We start from the raw sequence: 27,879 nt of genomic DNA on the forward strand, positions 1-27,879 counted from the left end.
GGCTTCATTTCACAGGACATTTCACAGATATAAATATTCAATGGAATTTTAGGGTTGGTGAGATCATTAAGAGCTCTAATGATGAATGTCTTGTCAGTTGAAAGAAAGGGAAAGGCTGGAGAAATCTTTGGGGAAAAGAAAAGAAAAGCTGGAGTTACAGAGCAATAAAGTAAATAGGCAAGAAAAACATACATACTGTACTTCTAGGTTACTTTGTCTCACCAAGAATCCTGGTGAGACAAAATAATCCCTTCTCACAACCTAACTTGTTCAAAACAAACCAATGCACTACTTGTCTCCTAATTTTGTATTAGAGGATTGGGAACTATATCCTGGGCCAACAGAGTTTTGGCTTCTAACTGCCAGAGTCAACTTTCTTTGTGCATGGTACAAGTCCAACCAGTGGGTAGAGCTTCCTTTACTTCCCACAAACTTCAATTTTGCTAGTGTTTCACATTGCCATTTAATCAAATGTTGCCTAGCTATCATGTGTTAGGTAACACTCACCTTATCTCTGGAATTCAGCTCTTTAGCCCATTTTTAGACCAAGGTTTCAATGAGATCTGGACCTGAATGGTCTTATTTAAGCTCAAACTCTTGGGAATTAAATGCCATTTGATAAGTACCTTGTCAAAGGCATTTTCAATTACTTTGCTACTGATTGATAGTTAATCAATAAAGCACCTGTATCTGATCTAACTGCATTTAAAAAAATACTAAAATTATTGACCACATTATTGGTTAGATATCAATTTAGATCCTGCATTGGTACTGTTTGACTAGAGCAGTCAACTAGTTATGGTACATCTTCAGCTTAACAGCCTAGATCTTTCTAGTTACATTTTTCTTACTGTTTTCAGTTCTCTCAGCCATTGCTTTATAACTCCTGCTGTAACGTACTTCCTGAAGACTGGCTTTTTTGATGAACCAGTATGGTTCATCCACCCAGCCCAACTACTTCTTGCATCAGTAGCTTCTTTAGAGTTGTTAGAAGCAATCAACGCCCATCAGGTCATGGAGAAGTACATCAATATACCAGGGCTTAGCAATACTGAATGGCAATTAGATTAACAAACAATATCAATGGAAAACAGATCATAATAAGCCAGTCTTCTCACCAAAGAAAATGTTCTTTAGCAGCTCCTAGTTTTCAGCCAGCCATGAGGTGCTTTACAAAGGCTATGAGAAAAAACCACAGAGAAAGATTCATTATTTGAAAATGTTAAATATGGAAGAGTTCAGATAACAGCATTCATTAACTAGTCATTACCTAATTTATCCCTACCTTTATTCATTTTGATGAAGTGTTGCAATTAAGCTGTGGATTTTAAATCACTGGCAAGGCACAGGATTTAATAGACATATACTGGTCTCTTGAAAGACCCTGATGTCCAGTAAAGCTGGCTTTGAATTTTGTACAAACCCAAGGAACTAAAGTAATTTGGGGATACTATTGAACTGAAACCAAAGGAATGCTCTGCTGTACTCTGGTCGTCATGGATACAAAAGATTCCATAGTGTTGTCCTGTTGATCTTTTAACCAATGTAACTATCAGGTTATCACATTGAGCAAACTTTCAGTTCATTGTATTTGTGAGGCTTTAAAACTGCTAAGTTTATTTTGAACTGGACTCTAGTTTATTAGTCAGCTGATGCAATTTGGCCCAAAGAGTGTAATATTGGTGATTGACTATTCCTCTGGGTCAGGAATAACACAGGATAAGTGTAGTATCTATTAACTCTGTCTCAACCATTATGAAATAGGACATAATCAATCTGAAAAGACTTATCATTTTCACACAGTTCATTTCTGACCAGGAATGAATAATAATGGCTGCCTGGAGATGTATCTCATTCACCCGGAGCTGAGAACATTCAGTTCACAGAGGAGCATTATAGACAGCTGTCAGAAAAAGGCTTACTTCTCATCAAATGCAGATGGATTAAAACACAGGCTCAGCTTTGAAAGGATTATGTCAACTAAACTCTAAACATAAATGAAAGTGGAACATGTCTCTGCAGATTTATGTGCAGCTATAGTTAATTTATTACTGCCAACTGAAGCAAACTGTTACTGTGCTTAGCTCACTGCTCTACTCTCTCTATGCTCATGATTATATAAGTAAGCACGGCTCAAATGCCATGTATAAATTAACATTATTGTTGGTAAAATCTCAGGTGGCAATGAGGAGGCAGGCAGGAGTGAGATAGATTGGCTGGTTGAGTGGTGCCACAACAATTTTGCACTCAATGTCAGCGAGACAAAGGAACTGATTATGAACTCCAGGAAGTGGAAGTTGGGAGAGAGTTCTCATTAAGGGATTGGTAGTGAAAAGAGTGAGTAGCTTTAAGCTCCTGGGCCCAACATACTGATGCAATCACATGTTGACATGCAGTGGCTGTATTTCAATAAAAGTTTGAGGAGATATCACCAAGATCATTGTGAATTTCAACTGAAGTATGGTGGAGGGAATTCTGACTTGTTGCATCACAGTCTGGTAAGGAACTTCCAACGCACAGGACTGAAAGAGGCTGCAAGGGCTATAGACTCAACAAACTCCATCGTGGGCATTATTCTCACCACCAGCAAGAACATTTTCAAGAGGTGACATCTCAAGAAGTGTCATCCATCATTATGGATCCTCACCATACAGAATATTGTTACCACCATCAGGGAAGAAGTACAGGACCCTAAAGATGCATACTGAATGATTTAGAAACAGCTTTTCCCCCTATGCCATCAGGATTCTGAATGGTCCCGAACATTACCTCATTATTCCTTTTATTTACACTATTTATTTTGTCATTTATAGTCTTTGCGCTGCACTGCTGCCACAAAACAACGAATCTCACATCATCTAAGATACAATCACAAAGAAGGCATGCAGTGGCACTGTTTCAATCGAAGTCTGAGGAGATTTGGTACATTGAAACCTGATCCTGTGCTGTCTCTATCAACATAACATTTTCCACCTAATTATTATCAAAATTTTCCTCTAATAATTATTTTGGTGCTCTAACCTTCCCTGACCACATACTCAACCAAAGGGCTGTATTTTTAAGTTTAACCAAGAGGCTATTGATTCGAATGTGAACCAGCACAGTGGGAGAGGTTAGCAGGACGGGGTGAGAAGGGAACAGTGTCACTGTCAGCTAGATATTCAGTTGTGAAAGGATATTATAACAAAATCTTACGTACACACAAACACACATACTCTCCAAAGGGAATAACAGGATGCCAATCAGGACAGGAAACCTGGAGACATTTATCACTTAATCACAGAACATGTATTTAGAATGGCACAGCAATAGAACAGGTCCTTTGGCCCACAATGTCTGTGCCAAGCACGATGCCAAATTAAACTAATCCCCTCTGCCTGCCCATGATATATATCCTCCATTCCCTGGGTATCTATGTGCTTATCTAAAAGCCACTTCATTTTGAAATGATGGGGCCATGTGGAGTAGGACCATATTTGAGTCAGCTGGGGATTTACAAGACCATTATAGCTTAGCACGACAAAGCCCATTCTTTCTGTCCTATAGAACCCTGCTCTGACGCTGTTGTTAATGACTTGCCTTCATAGTTGATGCATCCATTTGCATCCTCTTGACCAGCCAACAGTTGCTCCACTTCATCCTCTGTCATCTTTTCACCTGTTGATGAAATTTGAAGGGAGATGTCAGCACAAGGCACAAGGATAAGCCCTCACTTGAAGTGATAACCGCAGACTCCAAATCCATTATGATCACTTTTACTCCTCTCTCATTTTCTCCCCTCACACATGCCTACTCCATGTTGAAGATGAAGATGCTGTGGCAGAGATAGTGGCAAATGTCATGCAGGTTTATCTTATGGAGGGTGCAATAAGAGTTGAAGGATTTGGTTCGGCTGCACGTGATTCCAGTCACTGAATCTCAGCTGCTCTTTAAAGTGGGTTCGCAAAATTACTCTGGGCAATCAGAAATGGGCAATTAATTCAAAGTTTATCTACATCACAAGAATTAGTTTTTAAAAATGGTAGAAAATTTGTTATTCTTCAGAGAGAATCTGGGAGCAGAGTGACAAATGTTTGAATTGAGTTGAATTCGGTTAGCTGGATAAGGCAAAGAAAGGAAGGTAGGATCTTTACTAGGGTTCCTACTTAATAGCTGTAATGTTAGCAAGTCCCAATCGCAAGAATTGCACCTTAATTGACGCATTTCCACAAAATTTATGGAATCAATAAGAAAATACTCCATCAGTAGCATTTACTGATATTTGGTATTAGTTTATGTGATCCAGACTAATCTCCCTCCTTCCCCTTCAACTTCCACTAATCACCTGTCACTTTCTTCTAAAGAGCACCAACTGCCCCTTCACCCATTCTTGATGGGGAACCCACTGATTCTAAGTGTATGAAATTAATTCCTTCTGTAAGTGTCACCTGATATCATTAATCTTGCAGAAGGCAAGATCCTTTCATGGCATACCAAATAACTCAAAATTGACAGAATCCAGTTCATCCAGCTCCCTTCCTGTTTCAGGATGTTTGGTGGAGAACGTTTGTTCAAATATTTGATTGCATTCCTCCTGTCCCACCAGCTACAGGTGAAACATAACCAAAGATCTATTTTCTTTTGGCGAGCAGACTGAAACTAAAATTACTTACTAAAAGGACTGTATGGAAATGAATACACATTCTCAGATGACACATTGTACAAAATGGAGGGACATTGAAATATACCATCTTTTTGATGAGATACCATTTGCCTTTTCAGCTAAATTTAAGAATACTGTATGCAATCTTCAAAATACAACTGGGAGTTCACTTGTGCCCTTACTAATATTCCTCCTACAACTACAAAATAAGAAGATGACACTGACTAACAAGTCATTCTTTCACTTTCTGTTTGAGAGACATTTCTGTGCACAAATGGATTGCTGTGTTACAGCTGTGACTATATCTCATTACCTGACTGAAGGGTATGAGAGATGAAAAAAAAAATTTAAACACAACTTAGCAACTCACTCTTTTTTTTTAGGCTAATGATAGTATTCCATTTTTAATGGGTTTATTGTATTTTATTTGTACTGGCTATATGAGCTGACATCTGACCCATCAGCAGATTAATATTACTGACAGTGAGGTTGGAGTACAAATATCCTTGCTCCCACGATGTTAATATACGCTATTAATCTTCTGAACATTTCAAATGTTTGCAGAGAATGCTGTCTGCTGAGCCAGCAGTTTCTCTGCAGTTGATTGGTTGCTGTAAATTTCTGCAGCTTTTTTGATGGGGATAGAAATGTTAGCTCATATCTCACTCCTGGTCACCCTCTAATAAGAATGTGCGTGCAGTTACCTGGGGGTATCAAGTTAATGAGAGGACTGGATTCTACTTTGATGTCCTCTGTGGTAGAATTGGAAGCTGAAGCTCAAGGAGCAACTGTACAGTTAAAACTGGGTGACTCAGCTATTCATGATTCTAATTTCTTCCTTTTTATGGGACCTTTTTTAAGCAGGCAAAATGAGCATCTCCCTAAAACTAACTGTTCCTTCTTTAAATATGCATAGAGGGTCCAAATATGCCATTTTACCTAACTGATTGTAGAAAGACAAACCAAACTGAAATTCTCTTTCAATTTTTATTTTATATAGTGTGTTGCCTCATCCTATGGTCATTTAAAAACATTTCAGGATCTGCAAATCTAAAATTAAAAGTGATTGCCAGTTTGAGAGCAATACTTCCATGCCCTTGTGTTTCTGCTAAATTATTACTTCCCTTTTTAGTTGCAATGGCTCACAAATGCGAAAAAAACTTTAAATGCGTGAGGAATCATTTGGCGATAATTCTTTGACATTACTTCCTAAACTTCTGACTTTTTTTCAGTGAACGGAGACACCATCACCTCCAAGTCTCAGCTATCCTGACTTAAACTTAGGCATTTCCACTGGGTTCAAGTCCGGGAAGTTCCACGTTTGTCAGCACTATGACACCCTCACAATGTAGACTGTAGCAGTTCAAGAAGAAAGCAAACTACTGTAGTGCAGTTTTGGTCTCCAAATTTGAGGAAGGACATTCTTGCTATTGAGGGAGTGCAGTGTAGGTTCACGAGGTTAATTCCCGGGATGGCGGGACTGTCGTATGTTGAAAGATTGGAGCGACTGGGCTTGTATACACTGGAATCTAGAAGGATGAGAGGGGATCTGATTGAAACATATAATATTATTAAGGGATTGGACACGTTCCTGATGTTGGGGGAGTCCAGAACCAGAGGCCACAGTTTAAGAATAAGCGGTAGGCCATTTAGAACGGAGTTGAGGAAAAACTTTTTCACCCAGAGAGTTGTGGATCTGTGGAATGCTCTGCCTCAGAAGGCAGTGGAGGCCAATTCTCTAGATGCTTTCAAGAAAAAGTTAGATAGAGCTCTTAAAGATAGTGGAGTCAAGGGATATGGGGAGAAGGCAGGAACGGGGTACTGATTGTGTATGATCAGCCATGATCACAGTGAATGGTGGTGCTGGCTCAAAGGGCCAAATGGCCTACTTCTGCACCTAATGTCTATTGTATCACGTTCTACATTGTTCATCGAGAGTGAACAATTGAACCTAATGGCATTTCTTTATTACTGTAAGTATTAACACTCTCATAAACTAACTAATAATATTGGAAGACAGAGGTGAAAAGTTATAATAATTACAATTACTGTTTCTGGGACCTAGGCCTTTGCTATTTATTATATATTTACCAGGTCAGTCATTAATACTGTATAGCTTTAGGTCACTGTCAATAATGTTGGACGACATCTTGTCCTCATGTCTGCTGTGACACAATTCCATTTTAGATACTCTGACTTAATACCCGAAACAGCTATTGTCCCCCCCCCTGTAGCATTAAATTGGCAGATGTCTCCAGCAGGTGCAAGAAAAAGGACAGCCCTTCTAATCCATTCAAGGGCATGTTGTTTCAGTAATGTCATTCTTCCATATTGGGGAATTTTCTGAATGAGCTAAATTCTCAGGATCAACTAGGAATGGGCATATCCTTGTAAGCCTGGAACAGAGCCCAGTTTGGGTTATCTCTCATTAATGGCAAAGCCTGGCTCTACCACTGTGCTAAATCCTTACTATAATCTCAAGAAAGACCAAGGATAAGAAAAGCAATTGAGGATACTGAGATCCCTTACAACCATGTCAATTATCTTCCTTTGAGCACCCTATAGTGTTCATTTCATTACCTTTCTTGCCAAGATATTCAAAACACTTGTTCAGCCTTGCCATGCAGAAATCTTTCAGTGTCTGTTCTAAATTTATATTCCACCTGTGTTCTTTTACAATGGCATTCAGATTAATGAATAGCACATAGGCAAACATGGGCAGTTTTAACCCACACAGGCAAGGAGGTACGTAGCATACTTCCACAGACTTAATTTTGTTTCTGGACACCATTCTTATTGATTGCAAATTCTTCCAGATTTCTTAAATAATTCTCAAGTGGAAATTAACAGCTAGTAGTCATGGTGCTCGGCTTATTTGGAAATGAATTCAATAATGATTTTAAAAAGAGAAAAATAAAGGATGTATTAAGAAAGGCTTCCAGATGCCACTTTTTCTTCTGAATTGCGATTGACTGCAGCCTGCAGTTTCCCTTTTAAGAATGTACTAACTGAGCGATCTGGTGCTTCTGCGATCTCCTGACGGATTTGGCATGGAATGCAAGAATGGCTGTCCCTGGGTGTGGCTGTGTTGATCCCGAATGGTGGACCATAATCCCTTGGTCAGCTCCGTTACGCTGGGTCAATCAAAGTGTCGAGCAAGATTAAAATGAATGAGGATGAGAATGTAAAACGAACGGGTGTTCAGTGCCATCCACCTGCGTTTGACGAGTCTTCCTCTCGCTGCTGCCAGCAGAACGAGCAGGAATCTTGGGTTCCATCTGCATGATTTGATCACCTCGGCAGCTCATGGATGTGGACTCACTTTTTGGCTGCAGTTTGATGTTTAATGTCCTCAGCACTGAATATACTTCACTATTTGCATGATTTGATCAGGGCACTTCAACGTGGAACTGGATCTGCGGCTGTGGCCTGCAGCCATTGACACAGTGCCAAACTGGCTGACTCTGTGGCTGTAGTCACGGCCATCAGTTCCTGGACCAGCTTCACTCACCTCGGTGGCTTGTAGTTGTGGACTTACTTTTGGGGATTCTGCGGTGTGCTGTCTAATCAAACGCGTGATATTTGTTCACTTTTTATTTTTGCACTTTTGATGGTCTTGTTGTGCGGGGTTTTTCTTTAACCGGGTCCTACAGTGTTTCTTTGTTTTGTCTTTTGAAGTTTGAACTTAAATGTAGTTCCCAAAAGTATCACATGATAGACTTTAAAGAAAAGTAAAGATCATGGGATTATAAGGGAAATGGTACAGTTGATATAAAGGACTTGATTTTCCAATTTAAAGAAAATATGCAGTGGTATCCCCATCAATTGGGACTGCTGTCCATACTTCTATACATTCATAAACTGGGCTTTAATATGTGGCATTATTTCAGGTCTGCACATGAAAAGAGCTTGAAAATGAAGTATGTTCTGTGAAGAATAATAAACTTAAGGAAGGTATAAAGAGTATTGACATGGGCCAACAGATGGCAGATGAAATTTAGTGCAGAGGTAGGATGAATGAGGAGCAGCAAAATACACTACACAATGCAATTTTAAAGGAAATGCAGGAACAGAGATCTATACAAACCTTTGACTATGTTTGAACAAGGATGTCAACTGGCCTTATAAAAAGACTTCAAACACAAAATGAGTCTATAAATCTAATCTATTGAACATTAATTAGGCCTCAGTCACAGCAATGTGTTCATTTCTGAACATCACATTTCAGGATTGTTGCTAAAGACTTAACAGATGGTGTCAGAAATCAAGATCTTAATTTTTATGGAATAACTGGACAAGTAAGTGTTTTTCTCAGGTTGAATTAATCCAATGAGATAAAGAGCATTACAACATTCTCTCAGCTTTGTTCAGCAATTGTAATACATTAGAGATTAGCTCATTTTACTCAGACTCAGAGTTGGAAGTAGCTATGTGGTTGTAGTGAGATAAGAAACAACAGGTTCACACTGTGACATCTCTAATAGCATACAGAGCCTCAATGGTAGGCAGAAGAGCTGGATGTTAATATGGTAATAAGAGACCTAGAGGCTTAGGCTAAAACTCCAAAATATACAGTGGTGAGACCTGGTCAAGGGATCTATATGGGGAATGTAATCTATGCATGAACTGTCAGGAGGAATCAATTCCATGTTTCTCTGTGCCAGATTGACCTTTGAAATTATGTACTTTGCATCTTTTATCACTTAATCCTAAAATTACATACCCAATGTGGCTAAGACATGGCGAAGTTCAGCTCCCATTACTGTGCCATTTCCTTCCTTATCAAATACTCTCAGACCTTCAACAAAGTCTTCAAATGTTCCTTGATCCTTAACTTTGCAGATATGTTGATGCATTGGCAGAAAGGTGTCAAAGTCCAACATCTTGTTGTTCATCTCTGGAAGATAAATGAAGATAAGATTACCTTACAAATAACATCCACGTTATGCAAAAATTGCATAAAGCATTTTTAGATTTCAATACTTGCATGCTGAACAATATCTTCCACTGTAATTAGAACAGAAGGTACTGGAAATACTCAATAGGTCAGACAGTATGTCTAGATAGAGAATGAGGTCAATTATCTATTGCAGCACATTTTTGTTTTGTTTCTCATTCCTCTATTCTCCCTCTATTTATATTTCCTTCAGAGAGATTAGCATGAACATCTTCACCACTGTCCTTTAAATCAATGCTATTCGAGGTCAAGGTCATCCATTTTCTTTTGGTCTTCACCCTCCCACATTTATCACTTTAGTTTTCCCCATCCCTGCCCTTCTCTGCAATTTAGAACATGTAGGCCCTTTCTAGTAATACCTCCTCAATGGACAATCACTTCTTCCACGAATGAATTCATTGCAAATAAGTATGTCCTTAGGTCTGGAAACCCAAAATGCACACAATATTCAGCTGTGATTTCACAGGATTGCAGTAAGACCACTTCAGTCTTATACTTGCATCCTGTTGCGATAAAGACTAAAATACCTTTTAACTCCCTAACTGCTATACCTGTATGTTAAATTTCAGCAATTTAGTAACATGGACATCTAGTTTTATTTAAACTAACACCTTTCAATCTCTTATCATTTAAACATTTCTCTGTTTTTATGCTTTTGTTTTTACTAAAGTGAATTAATTAATTTTTTCAACACACACATAATGCTGGAGGAACTCAGCAGGTCAGTCAGCATCTATGGAAAAGAGTAAACAGTCTACCTTTTGGCTGAGATCCTTCATCAAGACTGGGAAGGAAGGGGAAGATGCCAGATTAGGAATATGGACGTAGAGGTGCAGAAGGTGAGGGGATGAAAGTCCAGCTAGATGGTGATAGATGAAGCCAAGGGGGAATGAAGTAGGAAGCTGTGAGGAGATTGGTGAAACAGGCAAAGGACTGGAGAAAAGGAATCTGATGAGAGAGGATAGTGAACCATAGGAGAAGGAGAATGGGGAGATAGGCAAGTGAGGAGAAGAGGTAAGAGGCCAGAGGGAGGAACAGAAGAAGATGGATGAGGAAGGGAAGAAAATAAATTACTGGAAGTTGGAGAAATTGATAGTCTTGCCATCAGGTTGGAGGCTACCTAGACAGAATATGAGGTGTTGCTTCTTAGCCTCATTGTGGCAGAATAGGAGGCCACATGTTGAAACGGGAACTGGAATGAGGATAGGAATTAAAATGTTTGTCCACCGGGAAATTCCACTTTCCGATGTCCTTTCAGTTCCTTTGTCAAAAATACTATTCTCTTTTTCTCAGTTCCTTTGTTTTCACTGCACCTGTTCTCAAGATGAGGCTTTCCTCTCCAGGACATCAGAGATATCCTCCTTCTTCAAAGATTGAGGTTTCCCTTCCTCCACCATTGAAGCTGCCCTCACTCGTATCTCTTCCATTTCCTGGATGTTTGCACTCAACTAATCTTTCTTAACAGGGATAGAGTTAGTCTTGTCATCACCTACAACTCCATGAGCCTCCACATCCAACAGATCTTCCATCATCTTCAACAGGACCCTATCACCAATCACATCTTTACCTCCCCCTCACTCCCCGCCTTTCATAAGGATCGCTCCTCCTGTGATTCATTCCTCTCCATGTATCTCCCTCCTGGCATGCATCCCAGCAAGCGGCAGAAATGTTACACCTGCCCATTCACCTGCTCCCTCACTTCCATTCAGTTCCTTCCAGGTGAGGCAACAAGTCACCTGCAAATTTCTTGGTTTCGTCTACTGTATCAGTACTCCTGATGCAGCCTCATCTACTTTGCTGATATTTTACATAAATCGGGGGATCACCGATTTGTTGAGCACCTCTGCTCCAACTGCAATAAGTGGAATTTCCTGATAGATAACTATTTTAATTCCTATCCCCATTCCTGTTCCGACATGTTGGTTCATGGCCGCCTCTTCTGCCATGATGAGACGAATCATGATCTGATTCTTCTTCTGCAGCCCTTTGTCCATTTCACCTATCACCTTGCAGCATCTTACATCATTCCCCTCCCCCACCCACATGGCTTCACCAATCACCTTTTAGCGGGTCTTTCCCCTCCCTCACCTTCTCATTCTGGCATCTTCCCCCTTTCTCTCGAGTCCTGATGAAGAGTCCTGGCCCAAAATGCTGACTGTTTTGTCATTTCCATAGATGCTGCTGCACCTGCTGAGTTTCTCCAGCATTTTGTGTGTGGCTGTTTATCAAACATGAATAATCTTTCATAAGTCCACATTGACTCTGCCCAGCCCTGTTATTATTTTCTAAGTATTCTGTTACCATAATAATTAGTTATGCTTTTTTACTACTGTGGATGTTCTGCATTTTATAGTCTTCTCTCCCTTTTATAAATGGAATGGGATTATATTTGTTAACCTTCACTTTGTGGAAACTATTTTAAAAAAAAAATCAATGATATTTTGTATCTACCATCTCTGCATTTAACTCTTTCAAAATCTTAGGATAAAGTCATTAGATCCTAGAGTCATAGACAAGAAGTACAGGACAGAAACAGGCCCTTCAGCCCATCTATCCCATACCAAAGCCATTTAAACTGCCTACTCCCAACAACCTGCACCTGGACCACAGCCATTCACACCCCTATCATCCATGTACCTATCCAAACACTTCTTAAACGTTGGAATTGAATTCTCATGGACCACTTGTACTGGCAGCTCATTCCACATTCTCATGACTTTTTCTCCGAGTGAAGAAGTTTCCCTTCATGTTCAGCTTAAACTTCTCACCTTTCACACTTAAGCCATGACCTCTGGTTGTAGTCCCACCCAACTTTCAACGAATTATGAACCTGTATTCCTAGATCCCTTTGCTTTGCCACACTCCTCAAGACCAGAAGACATAGGAACAGAATTCAGCCATTAAGCCCATCGAGTCTGCTCCACCATTCCATCATGGCTGATCCCGAATTCCTCTAAACCCCATAACTTGCCTTCTCACCACATCCTTTGAAGCTCTGACTGATCAGAAAACAATCAACTTCTGCCTTAAATATACCCACAGATTTGGCCTCCACTGTAGTCTGTGGCAGGGCATTCCACAGATGTACTACTGTCCGGCTAAAAAAAATTCCTCCTTACCTCTGTTCTAACAGGTTATCCCTCGATTCTGAGGCTGTGCCCTTTAGTTCTGGATACCCCCACCATAGGATCCATCCTCTCCACATCCACCCTATCTAGTCCTTCAACATTTAGTAGCTTTCAGTGAGATCTCCTGCATGCTTCTAAATTCCCAGTGAGTATAGGCTGAAAGCTTCCAAACGGTCCTCATATGTTAACCCCCCTCATTGCCGGAATCATCCTCGTGAACCTGCTCTGGACTCTTTCCAATGACAATACATCCTTTCTGAGATATGGGACCCAAAACTGTTGAGTGGGGCCTGACTAGTGTCTTATAAAGACTCAGCGTTATCCTTTTGCTTTTATATTCTATTCCCCTTGAAATAAATGCCAAAATTGATTTGGTCTTCTTTACCACAGACTCAAGCCGTAAATTAACCTTCTGGGAGTCTTGCACGAGGACTCCTATGTCCCTCTGCACCTCTGATGTTTGAACCTTCTCCCCATTTAGATAACAGTCTGCACTATTGTTCCTTTTACCAAAATGCATTATCATACAATTTCCAGCAGTGCATTCTATCTGCCACTTTTTTGCCCATTCTTCCAATTTGTCTAAGTCCTGCTGCAATCACATTACTTCCTCAGCACTACCTATCCCTCGACCTATCTTCGTATCATCCACAAACTTTGCCACAAAGCAATTAATTCCATTATCCGAATCATTGACAAACAATATGAAAAGTAGCGGTCCCAATACTGACCCCTGAGGAACACCACTAATCATTGGCAGCCAACCAGAAAAGGCCCCTTTCATTCCCACTCGCTACCTCCTGCCTGTCAGCCATTCCTCTATCCATGCCAATATCTCTCCTGTAACACCATAGGGTTTCATCTTACTAAGCAGCCTCATGTGTGGCACCTTATCAAAAGCCTTCTGAAAATCCAAGTAAGTAACATCCACTGCCTCTCATTTGTCCATACTGCTTGTTACTTCCTCAAAGAACTCTAACAGATTGGTCAGGCAAGATTTCCCTTCTCAGAAACCATGCTGACTTTGACTTATTTTATCATTAGTCTCCAAGTACCTCGAAACCTCATCCTTAATAATGGACTCCAACATTTGCCCAAGCACTGAGGTTAGGCTAACAAGCCTATAATTTCCTTTCTTTTGCCTTCTTAAAAGAGTGGAGTGACATTTGCAATCTTCCAGTCCTCCAGAATCAAGTGCCCTACCGTTCACTGCATAAGACCTACCCTGGTTGGTCCCACTGAAGTACAAAACCTTACACTTGTCTGCATTAAATTCCATCTGCGATTTTTCAGACCATTTTTCCAGCTGATGCAGATCCCCCTGCAAGTCACGATAACCTTGCTTACTGTTCACTACACCCACAATCTTGGTGTCATCTGCAAATTTGCTGATCCAGTGGATTTATCGCTTTAAGGCCTATTAATTTCTCCATTTTTTTTAGCTGGTACTGTCTCTCTAAATCTGTTCTCTACTACTGTTGCAGTTTTTGCCTTAAATATTACTTTCAAACTATTGATTAATTTTTGATGTTTGATTTTGTTTGCCTACCGTGAAACCTTTTAATCTACCACAGCCAACACATAACTCATACCTTCATGTATTGCTTTGTGTGGATTTAAGATTCTAACTTCAGATCAAACTAAATTACATTTCAAATTTAATTAAAAATTCTGATCAATATACAATTAGCTTGTGTAAAATGTTATAAAGTAAAACTATTAATTACTATGCGGCTCAGCAAAAAGATTATTCATCATATTTATAGTCATCAAATAACTTTCCTCTGTTGGGACCTGCTCCAGTTTCCATGGGAAATGACCTGCTTATGCTGGCAGCTGACAGCCAATGTAGAGGAGTTTCTGAAAGCTAAATACAGGCTGCCCTTTGGCTCTGTGTCATAATTTATGCATGTTTTATATTGAAGTTCACATCCTCACCTTAAATTCTGAAATTGTTTGAGAAAGCAGTGATAATTCTCTGTGGCACAGGTACTCCATGTGATTAATTTCTCACCACCTCCCAAGGCAGGTGACAGAGATTTAGAGGTTGAAATTAATCTTGAATTAATGTGTGGTACATTGGAATTCACATTTGTCTACTTTAATGGTGTGCTTTCGGGCCAATTGAGCGATCTGGCACTTGGCTGTCTTCGAGGGTGTTTGATGAAGAAGTGTGCGGCCTTGGGGCCAAGAAGTCTGGAGACAGTGGCAGGGGTGGAGGTGGGGGGGGGGGCGCAAGCCCATGATCAACTATGTTTCTCGCCAATTGGAGTGTTGAGGAAGATTGAAATAATTGATGTGAGAACGGAATGCAAGAGGGTGCTCAGCGCCGTCTACTAGCTTCTTGCTCACTGCTGCTGGAGGAAGGTATCTGCATGTGATGGTTTCCCTCAAGCTCGATGCTGCTGGAGGATTGTGCTCGAGTCCTGGAACTCAGCAAGGTTCAATCGACATGGTTTATGGATTGGACTCTGCAGCTCACCTTATGATGCCTGGACTCAATCGATTTTGCATTTTATATTCTGTGTTTTTCGCTTGCTTTTTGCCGCTGTTTTTGTGATTTGCTTTTTTTTGTGTGTGGGGGTTGGGGGTTGATGTTTTTCTTTGAGCGGTTCCTTAGTTTTCTTAATTTCATGGCTGTCTGTGGGAAGGTGAATCTCGGGGTTGTATATTGCATACATACTTTGATAGTTGTACTTTGAATCTTTATTTTTAACCCTTGTGAGTTTGTGGTTGATCTAGTGGTTCATTTTTGAAAAGGTGGTGGATTATTATTGTATTTAAATTTTAGTTGATCATGTCACAAGGGAAATATGGTAACTGAAGAGAAAATAACTTCCATATTCAGCCCCAAATCTGATTTCCCACCCATCATCTGTGCCACTTTACCACATTTCACCGCCAATCTCTGCCTCTTTGATCCCTAACAGTATTTCCCTGCCTCTGGGATCTATCCAAGTGCATCCCCTGCACCTTTTTACTCTCATCTGTTTCCATGTGTTCTTCACTGAGACAATTCCCTTCCTACTGAATTCTCTAGAGTTATGTCATTTGACTGTCTTCATCTCACTCCCTCTCTCTCTTCAAATACTTATTAAGTGAACATGGTTTCTGCCTAAATCAGCCTTTCCATAGTATCTTCCATCAGGGAAAAATCTTTCCTATGGCTCCCCTTTAACCCTTCTACCAATTGCTTTATATTGATGCTTCTTGCTTTTAAGCCCCTCTGCAAAATAAAAAGGTTTTGTTATTTTTATGCAATCTGAGCCCTGACAGTCTTGTATACCTCTCCCTTCAGCATCTCCTGTTACAAAGAAAGCAACACCAGCCTATCAAACCTGTCTCCATGTCAACAATTTTCCTGTCCTCACCACACCTTTGCAGATCTCCTTTGGACTGTCTCCAGTGTAATCATATCCTTCCTGTGAATAGAATTGTACTAGCGCTGACTGTGGAATAACTAATGTATATAGTTCTAGATTAACCTCTGTGCTTTTATATTCTCTTCCTTGGCTAATAAAGGAAAGCATCACTTATGTATATCAATGACATTTAGCTGAGGAAGCAGGATATCTATAAACGCTCACAGTATCCTATTGACATTGAACTGAGGAAGCAGGGTGTCTATAAATACTCAGATTGTATCACTGACATTTAACTGAGGTAGGAGTATGTCTATAAATGCTCATTCTATATGACTGGTATTTAATTGAGCAACAATGATATCTATAATTGCTTAGATTATATCACTGACATTTAACTGATATAGAAGAGTGTCTATAAATGCTTATACTATAACATGAACTAAGGAACCTGGCTCATGCTAAGAACACTGACGTTTAATCACTAGAGGAATGTCTATAAATATACCTTTATGACATGTAACTGTTTGTCTATGGTTTCTCATACTCCCTCACTCATCTCTAAATTAGGATTGAGTTCATGGGATTTAATGCAATAGAGGATTTTATAACTTTGAGGAGGATAAAAAAATTTCTGAAAACAGGTTTCTGAATAGCTTTGTGGAAACTCCTTTTATTATACACTAATTCAAGAAACAGGTCCACCACTGACATCCCCAACAAGAGATAGACCTTAAGTACTGACCTTGTAACAGACATAAGAATGTTTTTTTTAATTTAAAAAGGGCCTGTGGGACAGTGATGGTCTCCCCCTAGTTTAATCTTTTCATTTTTTTGGTTTCTGCAAACTCTTACCTTCTTGTTTGGGTCTTCCTAAGACCTTCATGACCTCTGCATTGGTGGGGTTCTGACCCAGGGCACGCATGACGTCACCACACTGGGCATAAGTAATCTTCATCTCTGAGTTGGGCGTTCTGTCAAACAGAGTAAATGCTTCCTTGAAATCTGAAAGAAAGAAGCAGTCTGAGAAGGAGCAAAGGAACATTCTGTGCTTAATTGGATTTTTTTCCATGCCTTAATTAGACTGATATGGAATACTGCTGATTTCAGGTTCCTTTTACCCTCTTTACAGTGATTATATAACATATAACTGTCTGAAGTGTACCCTTTCCCAATTATCTGCTTCTTGTTGACTGATACATTCTAGTGACCCATTTTAATTATGAATTTATTTGTTTCAGCATTTAATTTCAGGAATAGTATATGGAAAAGTATTAAATAGAAAGTGAGTGAATCTCACTGCAGATGTATCAGTAGACCTCAGCTGTGTGCCTGTGTCTGCATGCTGTGTCACTAATCCCGGTGGGACAATTTGAAACAATGGTAAAGGGAGCAGAGGTAATGTGGCCTCCTTGCTGTAATTTCGTAATTCCAGATGATTACCAGCACCAAAAGGAGATGTGCATTTGTACCTGAAAATTGCAGCTGGAGTCATACACAGCCCACCATAAAAATTCCTCATGGTAGGCTGGTCCAAAGGTCCTGGTGAGTTGGATGCAAAATTGGCTTGGCCATACAAGACAGAGAGGGTAGTGGTGGAGGGGATATTTCTCTGACTTGAGGTCTGTGACCCGGGGCATTCTACAAGAATCAGCACTGGGACCTCTGCTGTGTGTGATATATGTGTAAATTATCTGGTTGAAAATATAAGTGGTCTAAGTAGTAAGTCAGCAAAGACACAAAAATTGGTGGAACTGTGGATAGCAAGGAAAAATGCAAAAGAAACAGCTGGATATAGATCAATTAGAGATCATGGCAGAGGGAATTTAAACTACATAAATGTGAGGTGTTGCATTTTGGAAGATCAAATGCAAAAGGAAAATATGCAGAAAATAGCAGAGCCCTTTGGGCCTCTGACATACAGAGTGATCTTGGGGTGCAAGTTCATTGCTCCCTGAGAATGGTAAAGCAATAGGATAGGGTGGTAAGAAGGCATCGATGTTCTTCCCTTCATTGTTGGACACTGATTATAAAAGTTGGGGAGTCATTTTGCTGCTGTATAAGACTTTAGTTAGCACATTTAGAGTATTGTGTGAAGTCTTGTTTCCACAGTAATAGGGGGCTTTGGAGAGGATACAGAAGAAGTCAGGCAAACTTGGTTTGTTTTCTCTGGAGTATTGAAGGCTAAGGGGTGACCTGATGGAAGCATACAAAATTATAAGAGGCACAGAAAGGGTTGATAGTCAGAGACTTTTTGTCATGGTGGAAATTTCAAATTTAAGGTGAGAGGAAGAAAGTTTAAAGATGTATGAGGCAAGGTTTTTTTTAAACACAGTGATAGGTGCCTGGAACACACTGCCAGGAGAAATAGTGGATGCAGATGCGATAGAAACATTTAAGAGACATTTAGACTGACTCACGAATGGGTGTGAAACAGGAAGATTTGGGCCATGTGCGGGCAATTAAGATTAGTTCAGATTGGCATCATGGTTGTCCCAGACTTGTTAGGATGAAGAGCCCTGGCTTGTGCTATACTCATATTATATGTTAAAACTCCTTTTATTATATTGTCTCTAAATCTGTCAACAAATATGTGATTATCAATTCATCCAGAAATAGCCTTGCAAAGCATATTTAAGTATGAATGGTAGTTTTGATTGGAATGTGCTGCCTGAGAGGGTACTGAGAAGCAAATTCAATAGTAATTTTCAGTACGTTATTGTTGTGGAGACTACAGTGAGTGTTGGATAAAGAGTAAGTGAATGGAGACAATTGGATAACTTTTGTAAATAGGTGGCACAGGTTTGATGGGTCAATGACATTGATATTTGTTGTAATATTCTACAATAGCATGAACAGCTTTTTATTAACCTCCCTCCTCTGTAACGATACTGAGCTCACACAATGTCAATGGTGTCAGTGCACTCACCTTCAATCTGATCAGCAGTGAATTCAAGCTGGAAAGGAAGGAATACTTGTGTTAGGCAAAAGATTTAACTTCTTAAAAAAGTTAAAATAATTATTTAAATATGATTAAATATACACTATTGTACAGAATCATTTTTGCCTTTAATTGGAAATAATTTATATAATGCTTCAAATGAAATAAGATATCTCAAGGGAAATTATGGGAGCAGCATCAAACAATATTTGTTGTACAGTCACATAGAGGGTTATAAGAACAGATGAAAAGTTTCTTCAGAGAGATAGTTTCTTTTTGGGGGGAGCATCATAAAAGAGGAGAGATGGGAAAATGTAGGAAGGGAGAGGTTCAGACTCAGGTAGCTAAAAGACACGAGTCACTGATACTAGAAATACTAGAATTATAAAGAAACAACTTGTGAAACATCAAGATTTCCCATGCAGCCAAAAGTCTTAGAAATTTAGTTCATATTGTAAGATCGGAAAGTATAGTAACCATTATGTATAACTTCCCAAGAACCAATAACTAACTGAGCAAACCATTATGGTGATGCTAGTTAAGGAATAGATATTTACTAGTATATGGTGAAAACCCCCTTTTTCTTTGCCAAATTTGTGGCATAATCCCCTTTTGCTTTTCTGATTACATTTTGGCAGTCTGACACTCAGACATCACGATGGCAGAGACAATCATCCTGCTGCATCACAGCTTCAGCAACTGTGGTTCAGTCCTGACCTCTGGTGCTATCATAGTGGAATTTACAAGTTTGCTCTGTGAATACATGTGTTTCTGCCTGGGGCTCCGATTTCCCTTCACATCCCAAAGATGTGCAGCTTGATGTGTTATTTAGCTACTCTGAATCACCCTACAGTGGACGGGTGGTAGGAGAATTAGGATGGCATTGAAGGGCACATGAGACATGGAAGGAAAGGAATTGATAGGCTTGCTCTGAAAACTGGCACACACTTGATGGGCTGAATGGCCTCCCATCAATGTCCAGAGAAAATATGAAAATATTGAATATCCTTTGTATATATGACTCATTCTTCACAATCTGTCATAGTTATTTTGCTCTATGCTTTCTTGATCTTTTATGCTTTAAGAATGCAGATTTAACAAGAAACAGAGTCATAAACAGCACATAGAAAACCTACAGAGGTGACACCTAGTGTCAGGGTTAGAGTAGCAAAGAAAAGCAGTGCTAACTTGCTTTTGCAGCCTGGAATGAAGGCTTTGCTATAGGAGTACATATGAGAAATAGTCAAACAAATTGGTCGCTTTACCACTTAAAATTTGAGAGTAAGAAAGGAGTCATCAATTTAAATTTATAATAGATTATTCAGGACACACCAAGAAATGCTCCTTCACAGAAAGAATGCTCAGTGTGTGGAATGTGTCTGTTTCTTTCTGTGTGCAGAACGATTGTTGCATTTTATTTAACTGCAGGATTGTTCTTCACTGAGGGAAGTGATTGGTTGTTCTTTCGCTATCAGGATGTGAAATCAGTTTTAATAATAACTTCAACGTCATTCCTTTCTGTCAGCTTTGTTTGTAAAATTAAAATATTGGGAATGCTGTAAATTTGAAATAAAACATTAAATGTAGGTGATATTAATAGATCAGGCAACAGCTGTGTAGAGAGAATAATGCAGAAACATTTCAGGTCAATGATTTTTCAACAGATTAAAAAATATAAAAGCATGAAAAGAGGGCAGGGAGGAAAATGCAAAGGTAAAGGAAGAGAAATCAGATGAGAAAAAAAAGTATGTCTGTACAAGATGAAAATAGATGTAATTGAAATAAGCAAAGGAACAAAACAGGACAAACATTACTGGAAATCAGAAGAAAAAATATAATATTGTACTGGAAATACTCAACAGATCAGATTACCTCTGGACATTGATGCAGTTAATGGGTAAGATCAATAACTTTTCAAATGTTTTAATGTGGTGTGATTGAGAATATTAGGATTACTGTCTGAAATTGTTGAGTTAGTTCAGAAAATGTCAGGTATCTAACAGATGAGATGCTGTTCCTAAGGTTTACTAAGGCCTAATTGGAGTCATGTTGGTAATCCAGAACAGAAAGCTCAGAGTGGGGGTGGGTGGAGGGACAGAGCAGAATTTGTGGGCGGGGGGTGTGAAAATCTATAGTTAGAGATGACTGGAAGCTTAAGGGTCAAGTGCACTGGTTGAAATTAAGCATTACAAAAAATAGTCAATTCGTGTTTTCAGGCCTTATACTGTGAGCTGTGAGAAAAGTATATTACTTTGAACTGGAGGAACTGTCTGATACCCTTGCTGTAGGGGAGGGAAAGAGAAGATTCAGGTGTTGCATTTCTTGCAGTTGCAAGGGAAGGCACTGTCATTTAAGGGGAAGATAAGGGTTTTGAATGTTTAGGCTGGTAGGGTGGAGGACAAGAGGAGATGGTTCTCAGAAAGAGGAGAGCCATGAAGGTACAAGTTTAGGAAATCTGTTGGACCCAGCAGGAAGCTTTGTGAATTATACCAGAAGGAATTTGTAGTTGTAGAGGACAGATTATGTATCAGAACAACTGATAAGGAAAGTGGCTGTGGCAGAACAGATGCAACAGACGCTGCACTTGTAATTAGGGAAGTTATTCAGCTGAGCAGATCCTTGGCTCCACAATCCACACTTTAATCCTCTCTGGTGTTCTGTCTTTTGCCTCCCTTTCACAAAACAAGTACTTTTGCCAAATGTTTTGTCACTTGCGGATGGCTGTAAAATAGATGGTGCCATTGGTAATATCAGGATCTACAAGGCAGATCTTAAGCAGCTGAGTAAGTGGGCTAAGGAATGACAAATAGAGTTTAATTTAGATACGTGCAAGAAGCTACGTTTTGGAAAGGCAAATGTGGATAGGATATTCACAGTGGAAGGTAGAGCCCTGGGGGACGTTGTAGAACAGAGGGATGTAGAAGCACAAGTACATGGTTCCCTGAAAGTTGCATCACAGGTAGACAGGTTGATGAAGAAGGCTTTTAGCATGCTGGTCTTCATTAGTCTGGGCACTGAGTATAGGGGCTGGGATGTTATTGCAGCGTACAAGACGTTGGTGAGTCTGCTCTTGGGATATTGTGTTCTGTTTTGCCACCCTTCTGTAGGAAAGATACCATTAGGCTGGAAAGAGTGCAGAGGAAACCTACAAGGATGTTGCCAGGATTTGAGGGACTGAGTTACGGAAAGAAGGTGAGCAGTTCGGAGCTTTTTTTTATTGGAGCATAGGAGGCTGAGGTGTATAGAATCATGAAAGGTATAGATAGAGTCAATCCACAGTCTTTTCCCAAAAAACAGAAGGCATAGATAGAAGGTGAGGGAGAGATATTTAATAGGAACTTGAGGAGCAAAATTTTCAGATGGAGGGTGGTCAGTATATGGAATAAGCTGCCAGAGGAATTAGTTGAGGCAGGTACATTGGTGGATAGGAAAGGATTAGAGATGGTGTCCAAACACAGGTAAATGAGACAAGCTTAGATAGGAATCTTGGTCAATATGGACAAGTTGGGCTGTACGACTCTATGACTTGCACTAATCTTTTATTGTGGCTCAATGAGAATAGTTTGATAATGTTCCTCAGAAGTGAATTTGGATGTTCAGCTACATAAAAGGTGCTATTTACAAGAACTGGGCAAATGTGACTTTTTCATTTTCTGCAGGAAATGGAGATGTTATTCTTGTACACATGACTAAACCTCATGGATAAAATAAAACCCGATTTCTCAGCTTTAGTGATTCCATGATTTGCAAGCAGAAGATTGAACTTGTTATTTATCCATCAAAGTGCCAGAGACGGTGAAACATGCAATAGGTGTAGAATTAACCCTACCCCCACTCTTTGATCATCTTCACTGACGGGGAGTTTTGTGGTCAGTGATTGATCAAAATGGAGAAGGAACATCCAGGAAGGTACCAAGACCTTGAGACTATTTATAGGGAGTGCACAGCCCAGCAAACATGGTGAAAGGACTGCACCACCTCCAAAATTACCCAACCACCTCATTAATCACCTCCAGGAGTGAGGCAAGTTACCTCGGCACCACCAACTGCCCAACTAAACATGCTTTAGCATTATTTCTTTTGAATGTCTTGTTCCAAGATGAACTTAGCCTCAACTCAAACCTCATATTTGAACAATCAGATTTACTATTTCCATATCGGCAATTTCTTAATTCATCTTGCAGCTGAACGATACTGCCCATCATGAAGCACAGACACCCAATATTCTTTAATTTTGCTTCTAGCTTGATTATAATTTTCATAAATTTCTTCCTAGTTATCAGGTGAACACAATGAAGTCATATTTATTCCTTGAGAGTGTTAAACTGGGCTTTCCTTTCAGATAGTAGCATTGATTTTTGCAAATGGGTGGCTAAAAGGGCAGGTCAGCTGGAAGACAAACGAGAGAAAATCTGCAGGTGCTGGAAATCTGAGCAACACACACTGAGGGACTCCAGCAGGCCAGGCAGCGTCTGTGGATAAAAGTACAGTCGATGTTTCGGGCCAAAACCCTTCGGCAGGACTGAATCGAGGTTCAGCAAAGTATTACCTGCGGCCAAAATGAGCCAAAGTGGCAAAATATTTCCCTTACACTAATAAAGTAGCTCTCCTTTCACAGCAATCCAAGAGCTTTTATAATTATTTTTCTGGGTGCTTCGGTCTCCTCCCACATTCAAAAGATGTACGGTTAGAGTTAGTGAGTTGTGGTCACACTATGTTGGTACAAGAAGCATGGCGACATTTATAGGCTGCCCAGCACAATCCTCACTGACTTTATTTGGCACAAACAACTCAGTTCACTGTATGCTTCAATGTACATGTGACAAATAAAGCTAATCTTTAATCTTTAACAATATATATTTTTAAATGGGAAGAGTCCAGGTTCCAATTCACCTTTTACTATCTACCCTAGCAGCCATATGACACAAACTTGCCAAGCTTGTTGAGCCCAATTCCACACTTTGCCAGCATCTGAGCTTTTAATTTTCTAGAAGTGCACCATAACCACTACAGGGTACAAACTACAAAATGCCAAATCTCTGTTGTCTCCAAGCTGTTCCATTCGAAGCTCTGTTTACTTACTGCTCCTGACTTTGACATCGAAACCTATGTGCTTATTGACAAGCCTCTGCTCACTCTCCCCCTCCACAACCTCTTAAGTAAAACTTTTATAATTTCAGATGCTCAATACAGTGAACTCTTCCATTTTGTAGAACATTTCCCATGCCAAAGTTTATTTTATTTTACGAATTCATTTAGAACCACACACCAAAAAGAAGCGATCTGATGCCCCTTATTGATGGGGAAGATGTACTCACAGTTACTGACTTGGGGTCGAATTCTGGCTCCTTGGGAACCTCTGGCTCAGGACGCTTCACCTCCTTCTTCGGCTCCTCTTTCTTGGGCTCGGGTTTCTTGGGCGGCATGTTTAGGTGTCAGAAAGAAATGTCAGGACAACAAAGGGAAAGGACAGAGGCTGAGCAGAGAATGGGGACACGAAGTCTGGGACAGAGGTCTTTTATCTCTTGTCAGCTCTCTGAAACATGCCACAGTACCGTTTCTCCTTGCATTCCAGGCCTGGTATACAATCTTCACTATAAATGGAAAAAGCATCTGTTGCTATTTAAGAGCAGCTGAACTTACTATTGTTACCAACCAGTCTTAGGTAGAAAAGACTTAGAGTCGACAAATCACAAAGGTGACAAAGTCACAGTCCAGATTCTCCGTCACAGCAGCAACAACTTCAAAACTTTCATCAGAAGTTTTCAATAAAATGTAGTTTTATATGAATTGTTTATTTTATTCTGGTTTTTAGTGTCAGCCCACCATGTTCATACTGAATATTAAGCACCCATTTACACAAATCCTATGCATTTTCCATTTTATTCTCCCTGCATTCCTGTTTTATTTTCCTCATGTTGTCCTATTCTCTCCTCATATTCTTTGCAAATGAGCTTAGAGAGTGAGTTGTTAGTGTGATGATTTATTTAAACCCTCTGAATAAAAGACTGAAGACCCAGTCCAAGAATGGAGCACACCATCCAGTTCAGCTGTGCAACTCAAACTTGTTTCTTCTTCTCATACTTCTTTCTGATTGAAGATTCCGCGGCAGTTTTGGAGACTAAGGAAGTTCTGCAAATGCACTGACCAATATTTCTTCTTTAAATTATACTGGAAAAACTGCAGTTCAATTTATAGGCTCTGCACGTGTGTGAACTGCTGCTTTTACTCAAGACTGTTGCATCTTTAGTTCTATAAATGCCTTCTCTAGTTCTGTGGCATTAGGTGCTCCTTTCACACAATTGTTGTTGGAGTCCATTCACACGGTATACTTGGTGAATAGCACGCTGGGGGGGGGGGAGCAGCAGAAACACCTCCTTGTTATTCTGTTTGGATATTTGAAGGTTTTGCAAGTGTATTTATTCAAAATTTAATGGTGGATTGAAGGAAAAGGAGATAAGGGGAAATTTTGATTTGAACTGAAAGTTACTTGGTTTTACAGTAAAATGCACAGAAAAGAAAAAGGTCATGGTGCATTTGTTTCAGTGTCCACATCATGCAGATAACTAGAAAACAATAATAATGGAGAAATCGACTAATCCTCTCAGCTTTTATACATTAGCTTAAGGTAAATTAATTTATCTGGTATAGACAGTAGCAGTTGTGTGTAGCTCTGAAACCATGAGACCTCTTGTTCTGAAGCAAGTTACTTACTAAATGTCCCATCTTAAATTATTAATTTCTGAGTAAAATCTGATTTGAAGTAATCAATATTCAGGGTCTGTACAGGAAACTGTTGCAGAAATTGATCAATGTACTTAACAATGGATGTGATCAGAATAATGTAGTTCAGTTACTCAGCTTATGATAATGCAATAACATAAAGTAACTATTACATACTATTAGCTGTTACTTTGACATAAATGGAATAAGATTCCAGCATTGTAGCTTTTGTTCACAGGATAGAACCATTTCTTTGGAGTTGTGAAGAATGAGGGAGATCTGGTAAACACACAAGGTCCTTAGGGAGCATAATAGGGTAAACATTGAAATGTTTTCACAAGTGGGAGAGTCTTGAACAAAGTGACACAGTTTCAATCTTTTAAACCTGAAGCGTTTAGAAGTTTCTTCTTGCAGAAGTTTCTGAATCTCTGAAAATTATTTACTACAAAGAATGTGGAGTGTGGAGATCACTAGAAGGATTTAGAGGCTTCAAAAGTTATGGGGAGTAGGCAGGAGAATGGGGTTGACAGGGAAAATGAATCAGACATGATCAAATGGTGGTGTAGACTTGACAGGCTGAATGGTCTAATTCTGTTGTGTTTCATAGTCTACAGTGGGGGTAGATACACTTCTGAAAGATTGGAGAATTGAGGGTATGGAGATCTGGCAGAAAGGAAGAGGTGAGGTCCAGATTAGATCAGCCAAAATCATGTCAGGGCAGGGTTGAGGGACAAATTAGCCTCCTGTTACTCTAATTTTTTTGTGTTCTTGTGTGTTTTCTTGTGTTTTTTTTGTATTACCAGAAACCTGGAATTGATGTTACCAATAATCAAATTTATCTTTTACCCTTCTGCCACCTACCTTTTACTCTCCTTCACTGGAGGGTCCATCGGACTTAACTTGGCAATGATTACCACTGAAATCAAAATAAAAGGAACAGGAACAACAATGAACGTGCACAGTTACTGCAAGGTAACGTTATCTAACCTTGTCTCCAGTTACTGGATCAGATCTCCCGTCTGAGATCTAATAGTTACTTATCATCTTCCTGTCTAATGACATTTAACCCTGTGAAAGAAATGTTTAAATCCAATAACAACAATTTTCATATATATATAAGATCAAAGTACTCTGTAAAGAAAAAAGTACAGACTTTAAATTGTAGACCAATTCTCTCGTGATTATTGCAGATGATTTATTATTATTTTTGACTAAATATTCAGCTTGAGAAGAAATCAATGATGTCTTGTAAGAGAAAATAAGAAAGAACCTTTTGTAAATGGCTCCCCAGAGAGGTGATATGCAAATATCCTGATCTACTCAGTCTATGAGTTCTTTACTCTTTGCACATTAACTCTTTCAGCGATTAGAATTCTGTCATTAAACTCAGTGTTCCTGGCCAAAGATGGTAAAAATCTCATTATAGTTCTCATTCCTAATCACTAGTGAGTCATTCTTGTGTCTTGACCACAAGAAGGGTGAGAGAATGTCAGCTCTAATATCATCCATGGCTGAACAGCCAAACGACGTGGTCTAGTTTCACACAGGGAGAATGATCATTAAGAAAATATTCTGAGGATCACAAGAGCTGACAAAATAATTACATTAGAAAAGAGAATTGAATCCAGGTGTCATCCACCCTCTAAAACCAGTCTACTGAAGGACTGGTTTTTAGTAAATGCTATATTAATATTCAAAAAATGGGTAAATGTAGATGAACAATATGCTTCAGTGTTTGAACTTTCATCCCGACAACAGTTAATGTTTCACAGTGGGAAACCTAAAATGTGTCAAGTCTCTTTCGGCTCAAAATGATGTCACACCAAAGTCATCCAATGCTGCTGGAATTATCAAATTGCCCCTCCTCTCCCCTTCCCTTCCCTTGGAGCCTGTGACATGCCTGATGAAAGCTGTTTAAATAGCCTGCTCCACATCTTCAGTCCAATTCTGGACTTTCCCCTGGGAGGCACCTGGCATTTGTCCTCTCAAAGACATCCAGATTGATGACAACAGTAGTTACTACCCAGCCCCACAGCAAATGACCTTTTATTTTTAGTAATATATTCTGGAACCTTCTGGCAGATAGTATGCTTTGTCTAATGTACTGAATAAAAGGGTAGCAAAGC

General features: G+C 39.6%; 1 protein-coding gene across 1 annotated transcript; it reads right to left on the reverse strand.

Moving 5' to 3' along the window:
- LOC132377825 (myosin light chain 1, cardiac muscle-like) lies at positions 1-26,748 on the reverse strand. The gene is made up of 8 exons (XM_059944265.1): positions 26,615-26,748; positions 24,349-24,624; positions 19,019-19,046; positions 16,945-17,094; positions 9,366-9,539; positions 3,580-3,657; positions 1,119-1,179; positions 1-125 (listed from the first exon to the last, which is right to left on the reverse strand). Exons 2-7 carry the CDS (start codon positions 24,454-24,456, stop codon positions 1,151-1,153), a joined length of 567 nt encoding a protein of 188 aa, XP_059800248.1. The 5' UTR covers positions 24,457-24,624; positions 26,615-26,748; the 3' UTR covers positions 1-125; positions 1,119-1,150.
- Positions 26,749-27,879: the final 1,131 nt, after the last annotated feature.

Source organism: Hypanus sabinus, chromosome 1, assembly GCF_030144855.1.
Source record: "Hypanus sabinus isolate sHypSab1 chromosome 1, sHypSab1.hap1, whole genome shotgun sequence".
In the NCBI taxonomy this organism is placed as follows: Eukaryota; Metazoa; Chordata; class Chondrichthyes; order Myliobatiformes; family Dasyatidae; genus Hypanus; species Hypanus sabinus.